The 13,721-nt window shown below is 45.1% G+C and overlaps 1 protein-coding gene across 1 annotated transcript in view; it reads right to left on the bottom strand.

Moving 5' to 3' along the window:
* PRKG2 (protein kinase cGMP-dependent 2) overlaps positions 1–13,721 on the bottom strand; it is a 71,767-nt gene that overhangs the window by 35,842 nt on the left and 22,204 nt on the right. Inside the window, exons 4-6 of the mRNA XM_035112345.3 lie at positions 10,869–10,982; positions 6,855–6,960; positions 3,815–3,878 (exon numbers count right to left, since the gene is read on the bottom strand). Of these exons, the coding sequence (XP_034968236.3) occupies positions 3,815–3,878; positions 6,855–6,960; positions 10,869–10,982 (284 nt within the window). The remainder of the gene's footprint in view (positions 1–3,814; positions 3,879–6,854; positions 6,961–10,868; positions 10,983–13,721) is intronic.

Raw genomic sequence — 13,721 nt, 5'->3', positions numbered from 1 at the left:
TACAGTGCAGATGCTCTACCACCAAGCCACAACCCTTCCACCAATACAAAGCAGCTACAAAGGGCGAGGTGACTACTACTATCATCCTTATTATATACTCATGTTCTGCTCCTCTTTCAAAAATCTCAGGCCACAAGAACTGCCGTGACTTCTGTTTTGTATTCACTGGTCTGTGTTTGCCTGAGCTTGAGTCTGCACTAAGGATTCTGAGCCCCTTTGTTCTGATTGGATACATGATATCCAATCACAGAACATTTCAGGATTTGGGCCTCTGCCATCGGCCCTTAAACTCTGAGTTATGATTCATAGCTTGTAAGTCTAGACAGCCAGTCATGTTGGGAGTGGGAGTGGCTCAGGCCTTCAAAAATATATACAGTGGTACCTCGGGTTACGTATCTAATTTGTTCCGGGGTGCGGTACGTAACCTGAAAAATCGCGAAAACACACTTCTGTGCATGCGCGAACTGTGCAGAACGCTTCTGTGCATGCTTCCGGGTTTGCACAGTACGTAACCCGAAAAGTACGCAACCCGAATAATAATAATAATAATAATAATAATAATAATAATAATAATAATAATAATATATATAATGTATACCCCGCCCATCTGACTGGGTTTCCCCAGCCGCTCTGGGCGGCTTCCAACAGAAAAATAAAACACAGTGATCTATTAAACATTAAAAGCCTCCCTAAACAGGGCTGCCTTCAGATGTCTTCTAAAAGTCTGGTAGTTGTTTTTCTCTTTGACATCTGATGGGAGGGCGTTCCCACAGGGCGGGCGCCACTACCGAGAAGGCCCTCTGCCTGGTTCCCTGCAACTTGCGTACATAACCTGAGGAACGACTGTATAAGAAGTTGCTTCGCCCCTGTGGTCCAGTTCTGTTAGTTCAATAAAGGTTCTTGCCGTTATCACTTTGTCTTGCCTTGTGGGAACCCACCTACGGTTCAACTTCTCTAAAAAATATTCAGAACTGCCAATATTGTTAGGGCTGTTTACGTGGTCTGGCCAGCCCTACAAACAGTCTGCACCAGACTATTGTTCCAATGGAGGTGTTGTCAAATGAAGGAGTGCGTTGTGAACCTTGGAAGAAATTCAGATCACTCACAATAAGGCATTAGCTTTGCTAGCACACGCAAAAAAAAAAAAGGGAAAGAAAGGAAGGGGGGAAAGGTATCGACAATCAGACAAAGGCTGATTACGGATCCTGCTCAAAATATTTTGAATGTCTCTCAAATTACATTTCCTAATCCTCGCCAAATCACTCTGCAACACTCTTCTGCAGAAATAAGTTCCACTGAAATTAAACGGCACATTTACTTCCCAGTAAATGGCATTCAGGATTGGAGATATAAAGCGCTAAATGAGATCAATTTCCTGCTCATTTGTTCCAACGGAGAATAAAGTCATATAGTTGCAATACCATAAAGTGTACATTAAACCAATATGCCCAGAGCCGTTCACACATAAAACTGCCTGCTCATTTACAATGACAAATACATAAGCAAGAGCCAAGAAATAAAAACCCCACTAATAATTTTAGGTTTCAAATAATTATTCCGGTTGCAAGATCATCGTTATATTTTTATAACTAAAGAAGGAAAACTGAGCAGTGTAGAGAAAAATCTAGCATTTGTTCTAGACAGCTCTGTACAGTTTTTATCAGTCACTATCGCTACTCCATTAATTCTGGTTACTTGACAGACAGAGGAGGAAAGGCTGGCTTCCATAAGTTTCATCACAGCAAGTATTTCATTACAGATAATTGCCACAATGTCGAGAGCTATTTTAAGCGCTCCTTGGGGCTTGCACGCACAAAGTCTTCTTGGAAGAGCAGAATCCACATGCTTCTCGTCGCAAGCGCTGTGATTTGGGGGTACCACTGACCACATCCATGCGATACATTTAAAACAGCAGAATTCCACTTTAACTTTGTGGAATCCTGGGAACTGTAGCTTGTTAATGGTGCTGAGTGTCGTTAGAAGACCCCTATTCCCCACACAAAGCATTCCCAGAATTCCCTGGGAAGAAGGATTGATTGCTAAACCGCTCTGGGAACTGCAGCTCGGTGAGGGGAACAACTCTTAACAAGCGGCAGTTGCCAGGATTCTTTGGGGGAAGCCATGATTGTTTAAAATGGTATGCCAATGCTCTTGATATATGATGTGGATGTAGTCACTGTCTGAGAAACACAAGCCCGTCACTCATCACAGTGGAATTTGCTACCAAGGAGTGTGGTGGAGTCTCCTTCTTTGGAGGTCTTTAAGCAGAGGCTTGACAGGCATATGTCAAGAATGCTTTGATGGTGTTTCCTGCTTGGCAGGGGGTTGGACTGGATGGCCCTTGTGGTCTCTTCCGACTCTATGATTCTATGATTCTTTGTGCAACTGCAGGATGGCATTATTGAAATATTCTCCGACGTAAAAACAACAGCTCTGTGTTTGGAAAATTATCATATCTAACTAAAGGTAAAGGTAAAGGGACCCCTGACCATTAGGTCCAGTCGTGACCGACTCTGGGGTTGCGGTGCTCATCTCGTGTTATTGCCCGAGGGAGCCGGCATATAGCTTCCAGGTCATGTGGCCAGCATGACAAAGCCGCTTCTGGCAAACCAGAGCAGCACATGGAAACGCCGTTTACCTTCCCGCTGTAGCGGTTCCTATTTATCTACTTGCATTTTGACGTGCTTTCGAACTGCTAGGTTGGCAGGAGCTGGGACCGAGCAATGGGAGCTCACCCCGTCACAGGGATTCGAATCGCCGACATTCTGATCAGCAAGCCCTAGGCTCAGTGGTTTAGCCCACAGTACCACCTGGGTCCCTATCATATCTAACTAGGCTTAGATTATTTTTGGTTAAACTTCAGCCACTTGGCCTGGCCTACCGTTCTATACCCACTTCTTAGGGAGTGTGTATCCCCCACACCCCGAGTAAACATGTTGTTGTTTAGTCGTTTAGTCGTGTCCGACTCTTCGTGACCCCATGGACAATAGCACGCCAGGCACTCCTGTCTTGCACTGCCTCCCGCAGTTTGGTCACACTCATGTTCGTAGCTTCGAGAACACTGTCCAACCATCTTGTCCTCTGTCGTCCCCTTCTCCTAGTGCCCTCAATCTTTCCCAACATCAGGGTCTTTTCCAAGGATTCTTCTCTTCTCATGAGGTGGCCAAAGTATTGGAGCCTCAGCTTCACAATCTGTCCTTCCAGGGAGCACTCAGGGCTGATTTCCTTAAGAATGGATAGGTTTGATCTTCTAGCAGTCCATGGGACTCTCAAGAGTCTCCTCCAGCACCATAATTCTTCTAGCAGTCCATGGGACTCTCAAGAGTCTCCTCCAGCACCGAGTAAACATATATAGGATTAGACAGCATAATCTGCCCATTTCCCATGCTACAATGAGAGCACAACCAATTAGTGCCCTTGAACTCTTGATCAAAAGGTTTTTGATCCAATGGAGGCAACCACTAACAGGAGGAGTATTTTTCCAATCTTCCCTTCCCCTGGCCAGTTCCCCCCCCCATGCCTCCTTCTACTGAAAGTGTGGCCCACTTTCACTCCTCTTCCAGAGGGCCCCCCCAACTCTCTGGAGCTGATTTTCCAGAAGCACTGCAGGATCAAAAGTCCTTTTGGAGAGCACAAGGGCACCAGCTGGATTCTGCCAGTTACTTAAAGTGGATGTGAATCTACAACACATTATTTTATACCACGTAATCCCAGGCTAACTGCTGTCTGTCATACAGGATTTTTCCTGAAGCTTTAAAACAGAATACAAGAGATCTCATTGGAAGCCCATGCCATTGGGTATAAAACTACTTACCACTTCCAAGCAGTCTATAATCTTTGTCAGTTTATCTTCAGGTAGATTCTTCAGCAGAGAAACACTTTGAAATATAAAGATCAAAAGATTGCATTTAATTCAACTTGTATGTAGAGTTTCAACTCCTATACACACAGCTTTAGCTTTCCTGTTGTAAACATTTATTGTCGGGGTAGCTAGGTTATTTTTAGTTACTGTATTGTTACGTTTTAGGGTTTTTACAATCGAGTGGTGTATAAATTTTATGACCTAAATAAGATAAATACTTCCCCCAATCCAAAAGGATATTATGCATGATAACTCTCAAAACAGAAATTATCCAAGCAACTAAAAGAGTAAGCAAATGATACTCAGGTAGGGGGTACTGATATAAGGCTTAGCAGTAGCACAGGAGAACCAACGTGAGCTAAATAATTGAAAATATACCCCTGAAAAAATGTATTTTTCGGTGCTTTCAACACTATGTAGTTATAATGGAATATTTTGTTATTATTTAAGTTACCTGCTTCCTTAAAGAGATATGCTGCTAAATAGTTGTGACAGAAAGAAGAGCTCTACTGAGGTTAAAGGTAAAGGGACCCCTGACCGTTAGGCCCAGTCACGGACGATTCTGGGGTTGCGGCACTCATCTTGCTTTATTGGCTGAGGGAGCCGGTGTTCAGCTTCCGGGTCATGTGGCCAGCATGACAAAGCCGCCTCTGGCGAACCAGAGCAGTGCACGGAAACGCTGTTTATCTTCCCGCTGGAGCGGTACCTATTTATCTACTTGCACTTTGATGTGCTTTCGAACTGCTAGGTTGGCAGGAGCAGGGACCAAGTAATGGGAGCTCACCCGACACCCAACCAGATGCCCACAGGAAGCCCCTGAGCAAAACGTGAGGGCAATAGCACTCTCCTCACTTGTGATTCCCAGCAACTGGTATTCTGAAGCATATAACGGAAGGAGAACATTGTCACTGCAAATAGGCACTGATAGCCTTTCTAGCTCTGAATATAGAGCCACACAAGTTGTGGGCTACAAGACAAAATCAAAATACCTGCAAGAAATCTGGCCTTCTAATATAATTTTTAATCTGATTCTAATACTGTACCATTGTGTTATAGTAACCTGCCCTAAGACCAGCAAGAAATTCCATAAATAAAATTTTCTCCGTCCGCAAGCCTGCTCTCAAGACATATTGCTATGTCTGCCTCATTGACTTTATTTACTAAATATAGATGTAATTGAAATCAGTTAATGTCCACGGCAGATTTGCAGATACTTCACCCGCAATCAGTGAGTCATTAAGTGGGTACTTGATGTCAAAGCAGCTTGCAGTAAGGAATTAAATAAAAACATTCAAATCTGACTGAAGCTCAACATCAAAAAAACCAAGATCATGGCCACTGGTCCCATCACCTCCTGGCAAATAGAAGGGGAAGAAATGGAGGCAGTGAGAGATTTTACTTTCTTGGGCTCCTTGATCACTGCAGATGGTGACAGCAGTCACGAAATTAAAAGACGCCTGCTTCTTGGGAGAAAAGCAATGACAAACCTAGACAGCATCTTAAAAAGCAGAGACATCACCTTGCCGACAAAGGTCCGTATAGTTAAAGCTATGGTTTTCCCAGTAGTGATGTATGGAAGTGAGAGCTGGACCATAAAGAAGGCTGATCGCCGAAGAATTGATGCTTTTGAATTATGGTGCTGGAGGAGACTCTTGAGAGTCCCATGGACTGCTAGAAGATCAAACCTATCAATTCTTAAGGAAATCAGCCCTGAGTGCTCCGTGGAAGGACAGATCGTGAAGCTGAGGCTCCAATACTTTGGCCACCTCATGAGAAGAGAAGAATCCTTGGAAAAGACCCTGATGTTGGGAAAGATTGAGGGCACTAGGAGAAGGGGACGACAGAGGACAAGATGGTTGGACAGTGTTCTCGAAGCTACGAACATGAGTTTGACCAAACTACGGGAGGCAGTGCAAGACAGGAGTGCCTGGCGTGCTATGGTCCATGGGGTCACGAAGAGTCGGACACGACTAAACGACTAAACAACAACAACAATTCAAATCTGAATCGCTAGAGAAGTTTTACTTGGCAATCTGTTCCAAGGCTCTGCCATCTAAAAACAAGAGGATTGAATGACTGACTGATATTCTTGGATCTCTGCTTATCTTCAGTAATATACAGTTAGGCTTCTTCCAGGTGACCTGTTTATTGAACATTCATCCAGGTTCATTTGCAGGGAGTTTAGACAATGTTGACTATTTAATGTAGGGCTGCCATATTTTGAAGAGCGAAACAGAGGGCACATTTGCCAACTTTTACTTTTAACTATCGATCACTATGACGACTCTCATTTTACATACCCATGAAAAAGAGGGTGTGTCCTGGAAAAAGAGGACATATGGCAACCCTAATTTAATGAGCATTCATTCTGATTCGTTTGCAGAGTGGTTAGACAATGTGTCGAAACAAGCACTGATGCACTATCTAGTAAATTTTCCCATCACTTTCATTTTCACAAAAAGTCCAATATTTGTGGGGAGAAGGATTTTTGCTCAAGAAGTCCCAATAAACTGTACTTGTCCATTATGTGTCTGAATCCCACCCCAAAACAGCAGCAATCTGGATGTGCTGCCCAGCTAGTTTAATGTCATGAGCATAATCTTCCCCCTAAGCTCCACCCTTTACTGGCATTGCCCCGAGGATCAATTCAGAAGCCATCACTTCTGTTTTTCATTAACCACAGCTTGCCATATCATCTGAGTAGCTTAGGAAGCTGGCATTTTTTTCATTGACCACAGTTAAATTTAACCACAGTTTAGGGTTCAGATGACATGCTAAACCGTGGTTAATATAAAACAGAATTTGAAGTTTTTGACTTCCTCCTCGCAAGCTGCAAGCTCAGGTCAAGCTAGGGGAGTTCTCCTAATGCTAAACCACAGTGTGCAGCATTCTGCCTAAATGAAGTCAATGTATCTAAATGCACCAGACTCCCCACTAAATGCAGCAATAATTAGCTGTCTATCCTGAGAAAACAAGTGTATGCGTTGTTTACCTTCTGAGGAAGTTTTTGTATTGCTCATGCCTTGCTTGTGCCGTCCTCCTCATTATATTCTGGAAAACCTCTCTGTCTAATGCCCATGTTTTCACACTGGTGACAGCTTTAGGAACAAGCAGGGAAGAAAAGCAAAATTAAGAAGTTAAACAATTCTACAGTAACCCGGGTACACCCAGCGCAAATCCAATGAAGTGAGCACATTGAGGTTCTTCGTGAAACTGAGAAGGCATTCACACTCACAGTGGGATTTTTGTATCACCTTCTCGTAGCAGAAATTGTCAGCCAGTGAAGCTGCAACACCTCGCTGGTGTGATGATATGATTTTACACAGCAACTGCTCATGTTTCACCCTGGACGATTTCTATTCCAGGACAGCTTATAAATGCTGTAAATGAATAATTGGCATTCTCAGCACGATTTCATAGCAAAGAACTAACAATAGCTCAGAGCTTTCTAAGGGAACAGATCCAAGGTGATGCACCCCAGATTTTGTGGGACTAATAGTCCCATCATCCTTGATTGCTGAGCGAGGCTTATGGGAACTGGAGTCCAACAGTATCTGGGAGGCACCACAATAGCTACCCGCTGGGTTAGAGTGCCAGGATAAAGAAAATAGTGTTCAAGTGGGTGGCAGGTGGCAGAGATCCAATCCCCACAGCAGGTTGCCAGGAACGGATAAGACAACGAAAGTTCTTACCAACTGCTTTTTATTCAATATTTATAGAGAGAGGCTTAGAAATGCAGCCTCTTGGAATAATGACATTGCTCCAAGTAAAGCTCTCCCACTTGCTCATTCGCCAACCCCTCTATGGTTGCCACTTAGAGCCATCTGTCTCCAAGCCCTTTGCTCTCCTACTTTTAAGGCTCGCCAGGTTCTGGAAGATGGTGGATCTGGAATATTTTCTAGTGATAAAGTGTCAGCCAGCTCCTCTGGCTCTGCCTCCTCCTCTCCTATTATTTCCCAACTTTCCCCCTCATCTTCCTCTGAGCTGTGACCTCCCTCAAACGCCTGTTGTAATTCTGAACTGTCTTCTTCTTCTCTGGAAGGGTCATGCTGGGGAGGTTGTCTCCACAATTCCTCCTATGCTCAGTCCCTGACATCAGGTGGCCTTTGCCCATTCCCTGACCCCCCCCCTAAGTTGCCACATAGGGTTGCTGTGGGGCAGAGATGGATTTTGAGCAGTATGAGCCCTGCAGCCACACCGGGTGTGCAGCCAAGATGGGTGCATTCTCAAAGCCTGGTAAGCGCTTGCCCAGCTTTGGGAAGGAGGCATTAGGGATCTGGCAGGGTCCTAGAGTCCTCCTTCCTCCTTCCCAAAGCCAGGCAAGTGCTTACCGAGCTTTGGGAAGGAGGTAGGAGGGCTCTAGGATCCTGCCAGAGCCTCATGCCTCCTTCCCAAAGGCCAGCTTAAGCTGGTGCCACAAAGGCTGGGGGTAGGGTGTCAAATGCACAGGGTGGTATATTACCACGGTCCACCCCTACATGCAGAAGGATGAAATAGCCCCTTGGTATTTTGCTCTGAACTTTTCAGAGAAAGAATAAAATATAAACAAACTGACGGTCCTTCTTATTAATACCGTGGATAATATTTCTTTCTTTTATGATAATGACTCTTGCTTGCCTGGATGAAGGATAGAGAGGTATATGTAGAAAGTGGCCCATTGTGCAAAAGTAAAATTGACACCTATTGCTCAGCCCATTTTTGCGTCTGGCGTTGCTCGCTGTTGGAGTGTGGCCCTTGGAACATTGTCCAGAAGGAAATCTGCCCCTAATATCAAAAGGGCTTCTCATTCCCGCTGCAATATGTATGCATGCTATTAAATACAAATACCCCCCCCCAAAAAAAAATCTTCAGACTTCCCAGAAGTTAATAACATCCGAGTTGTGCTTAGGATGCTAAGCAGAAACGTCGACAAAGGCTGCTAATTAACATGCACCAAAAACTGCTCAAAACCTGACCTGGGGCTGTAACGAGCTGACAACTCAGGAGCACTTCGTAAAAACAAGAAAAAGGGGGGGGGGACAAGAGAGAATCAAAATAGAAAGTGGTCATGGCAGATAAACTAATCTGCATGGTGCTGCCTCTTGTATGAGATTAGCAGAAATTGTTCCGTGCTGAGCTTTTCTAAATATGAATTGCATCTGAGCAACATGCAAAAAGATCCTTTTTCCAACAGCACTTCAAGAATCTAACTAGGCTTCTGGAGCTAGGAGTTCTGGGCCAATGCATTGGCCAACAGGCCAGAGAAGGGAACTGTTGCTACTTCAGAGCGGATAGTAGGAACCTCTTAGAGGAACTCACATTTCCAAGAGTGAAAATGATGCACCGATCAGATCCCTATGTACCAGTAACCTCCCCAGGTCTTGTTTGGCACTTCATTGTGGGAACATGTCACGGGAAACTACTGGGATGTTTTCCCATACCTATTAGATTAGCCTCTGCCTGCCTGACACATATATTTGTCCATCTGCCTTCCCTGATTAGAGACAGAGACAAAATTTGATTCAGTTTGATTCAGTTCTCATTTAAAGGCAAACCTACCTAAAGCACACTTCCCAAAACTATGTGTGAACTGAAATGCAGCCGGCCTTCAAAATTTGCACTCCTCTGAATTTTGCAGAGCGGTTCTCCAGCCAACTAACATGTACTAAAATGCATATGCTGATTACATACAAATGCATATATTACTGAAAATGGCATGCAAGCGTGCATTATATTAGAGAAAATATTAATAGTCCCTAATATTTTATTAGGGAAAATACACTTTGCACAAATGTGCATATAGGACAAAACTGCGTCCAAGAAAAGGGTATGCTGGGAGAAATTTGCACTAGAATGCTGATGAATTTTTCAGGAGGACTTTTTTTTAAAAAAAGAAATAAATAAATTTGCAAACTGAGGTGGAAATGGGGAGGGCTGATCATAAGACTGAAAAACTGAGAAACTGAAACTGACAGATTAGCCCACCTCTAACCCTGAGCTACCTTATTTTGCCCTTTCACCCCTGAACTGCTGCTCCAGTTTTGGAATTCCATTTGCTAAATCCCCTCACAACTGCTTGTTCCGCCAACCTCAGCTGCCCAAGGCCTCATAGCCATAGCTAGAGATGAACAGATGCTGTGCTTCAGAATCTCTATGGCGGGCATGGGGAACCGGGGGTCCTTCAGCTGTTGTTGGATGACAGCTCGCTGACTATTGGTCATGCTCACTGGTCCTGATGAGAGTCCAACAAAGCCACTTCCGCATCTCACGGAGGTGGTGTTGTTGGCGTGGCCTGAGCGAACTCTCGCGATGGGGGCTGAGCGCTCGGCCCCCTCGCGAGATGGGAGTTTCCGCCTCCGTCATACCCGGGTCGACCAATAGGCTTCCCTTCTTTTAAACGAGCCGGAGGCAGGCTCAGCCTCTTCTGCCCCGGCTCTCAGCGCATTGGAAATTTGCATAAAAGAAGAAGGGGGGCAGATTACGTCATTCTCCGCCCAGAAATTGGAGATTTAATCCCGTTAAAGGGGTTCCGGGGGCGGTAGCTTTGTCCTGAGCCTGCGGAGGTCAGGGCCTTATGGCACCCCCCAACGGTGGCCACAGGAGGTGTCCCAGTAGATGTACATCATTGGGCTCCTTTCTGGTGGTTAATTTCTCCCAGACTGTAACACACGGGTTACAGTCGGATATAGTCGGTTAGGTTCCAATGCCTAAGCCAATACCGCTCAACATCCGGAACCAATAAAGTTGTGGCCTTTTCGCCCACTTAAAATTATTTCACTGTGTCTTGTGTCTTATTTCCTGGGGAGCGAGGGACATCACCACACAACATCCGGCTCCTCATCCTTGCTGTGCAGCATCAGACCCAAAGCTGCAAGTTTTGTCTCACAAGACCCCCACATGGCCACTGTACGGCTCTTCTCTGTTTGTCTCATCGTCATTAGAATCTCTTCTATCAGGAACGAGCAGCCTTGGGAGGGTTGCTTTTCCGCTTTTGCAAAATTGTGAAGGATTAAGTAAGTGCACACACCTTTCACCGAGGCCGTCCTTGTGCAGTTGTACAAAATGGCCAGCTCCCCAAACGCTGTCCACACAGGAATCGAAGAGAGGAGTTTGTTTTGCTGAAAGACTTCCAACCTGCCTTCTGCGGGGAGAAAAAGACAGCATCAAAAATGGTGTGCGATTTTACTGACTAGCTACGAGGCAGGTTCCTACAGTCACTTTTATATAAAACATAACCAGAAAACCAGTCAGCCAGGTAATCTAATATCTTAGCTAGTACTTCAGTGTCAGTGTGAACTATCCCTAGCAGTTTAGAACTGGGAACTAAGAATAAATCTCAAAGGATTTTAAAGCCTACAGCTTAAAACCCCTACATGAGCTTTACACCCAATTTTCAATATTTACGGCAAGATAAATTACAATCCCTCCATGAAGATTCTGCTCCGGGCAATTTCTCTTACACCTTTTTTTATATATTCGCTGATAAATGGATTTTTATTAGAGTTAACAATATTTTACCGCCTTCTGCATCCAAAACTTTATTCCTCGTTTCAGCTAACGGCAAGATTTCATGCGCAGGTGATCTCTGAACGTGGCTGTGTGTTTCTTTGCTGCAATTGCTTCCTTTGAGGCTAAAGAGTCAAATATATCACAGGTACACTGTCCAGAAAGTAGCTATTTTGCTAAACATTGAATAATGGTTCTAATATTGGAAGAGCCAGTGGAAATTAGAGGCAAACCTTTTTCGAGGAGGAAAGGACAGTTTTGCTCTCAACGCTGTGTTCAGGGGAGCTATTTCCTCCCTAGTATTGATTTCACTGGTTTAATTAGGAGTAACTCGATTTAGCTATCGACTCAGCTAGAACTACGGCAGTGTTAATTGCACCAAAGGTCACACTAAACGTGACGGCAGCAGCCATGTTTATTTAAACACACATCTTGGCAAAGTATGCCTGCCTGCCTCATTGTGAATGTCAAAGCGGGGTATAGGGGTGAAGGAGCTGAATCTGCCCCACAGTCTCACTCCAGACATTTGCCTTGCAGTGCTGCTTACTTCCCATATTGTAAGAAGAGGAGCCCTGCAGGATTAGCCATTTATATGCCCCAATGACAGAGTGGTGCAGGCTCTAGTTATCTCCCACTGTGGTTTCTCCCAACATCTCCCAGGAAGACTGAAGCCCACTCTTCCACAGAACTGCCCGCCTGGTGCTGATGTTGCCTCCTGGGCATTATTACTGTGTCCAGGGCAGCTGTTTATCAGCTCCATCTGGTACGCAGGCTGAGACCCTACCTGCCCGCGGACTGTCTCACCAGAGTGGTGCATGCTCTAGTTATCTCCCACTTGGACTACTGCAGTGCGCTCTATGTGGGGCTACCTTTGAAGGTGACCCAGAAACTGCAACTAACCCAGAATGCGGCAGCTAGACTGGTGACTGGGAGCGGCCGCCGAGACCACATAACACCGGTCTTGAAATACCTACATTGGCTCCCAGTACATTTCCAAGCACAATTCAAAGTGTTGGTGCTGACCTTTAAAGCCCTAAAGGGTCCCAGCCCAGTATACCTGAAGGAGCATCTCCACCTCCATCATTCTGCCCGGACACTGAGGCCCAGCTCCGAGGGCCTTCTGGCGGTTCCCTCCCTGCAAGAAGTGAGGTTACAAGGAACCAGGCAGAGGACCTTCTCGGTAGTGGCGCCCGCCCTGTGGAACGCCCTCTCATCAGATGTCAAGGAAATGAACAACTATCTGACTTTTAGAAGACATCTGAAGGCAGCCCTGTTTAGGGAAGTTTTTAATGTTTGATGTTTTATTGCTTAATATTAATATTATTATTATTCAGTTGGGAGCCGCCCAGAATGGCTGGGGAAACCCAGCCAGATGGGCAGGGTAATAATAATAATAATATATCACAAGCAGGCTATGAGCACAACAATGAATCGGGGTGTTGGGAAAATCTGAGATATGCCTTCTCAGAAGTGCCACTGAATTCAATGGAGCACACTCTCAAGTTACATCAGGTTGTACATGAGTAAAGTGACAGTCACAACATATCTAAAGTACTACAACTGGGGAGCTGTGGTTTGTTAAGGGCGCTGAGAATTGTTAGGAGACCCCTGTTCCCCTCCCAGAGCTACAATTTCATGGAATCATAGAGTTGTAGAATTCATAGGGATCCTGGGGTCATCCTAGTCCAATCCCTTGCAATACAGGAATCCCAACTGTCATCCCAACCATGACAGATGACCATCCAACCTCTGCTTGAAAGGAGTCCATTCCACTCTCAAACAGCTCATACTGTCAGAAAGTTTTTCCTGACGTTTAGTCAGAGTCTCCTTTCTTGCAATTTTCCGGGGTGCGATTTAAGAATCCAACCCCCTTCACAGAGAACTCTGGGAACCGAGGCTCGGAGAGGGGAACAAGGGTTTCCTTACAACCCTCAGCAACCTTAAACCTAGATGGGTTTAGCTGTCCTGAAGCTGAGGCTCCAATACTTTGGCCACCTCATGAGAAGAGAAGACTCCCTGGAAAAGACCCTGATGTTGGGAAAGATGGAGGGCACAAGGAGAAGGGGACGACAGAGGATGAGATGGTTGGACAGTGTTCTTGAAGCCACCAACATGAGTCTGACCAAACTGCGCGAGGCAGTGGAAGACAGGAGTGCCTGGCATGCTCTGGTCCATGGGGTCACGAAGAGTCAGACACAACTGAACAACTAAACAACAACAACAAAAGTGGGAGAAATAAAAAGGGAAAGCTGTCTCCATAATTCTTGCGAGCATTTCTGGGATAGGGAAAGGTGGGCTATCCAGCTGGCCATTTATAAACGGATAATACTAATAATGACTCATCTCATAGGGCTGTTGTGATGGATGGATGAGG

Source organism: Zootoca vivipara, chromosome Z1 (assembly GCF_965207765.1).
Source record: "Zootoca vivipara chromosome Z1, rZooViv2.hap1.1, whole genome shotgun sequence".
Classification (NCBI taxonomy): domain Eukaryota; kingdom Metazoa; phylum Chordata; class Lepidosauria; order Squamata; family Lacertidae; genus Zootoca; species Zootoca vivipara.
Note: the sequence above shows the minus strand (reverse complement) of the source record. Positions and strands in the feature narration are given on the sequence as shown.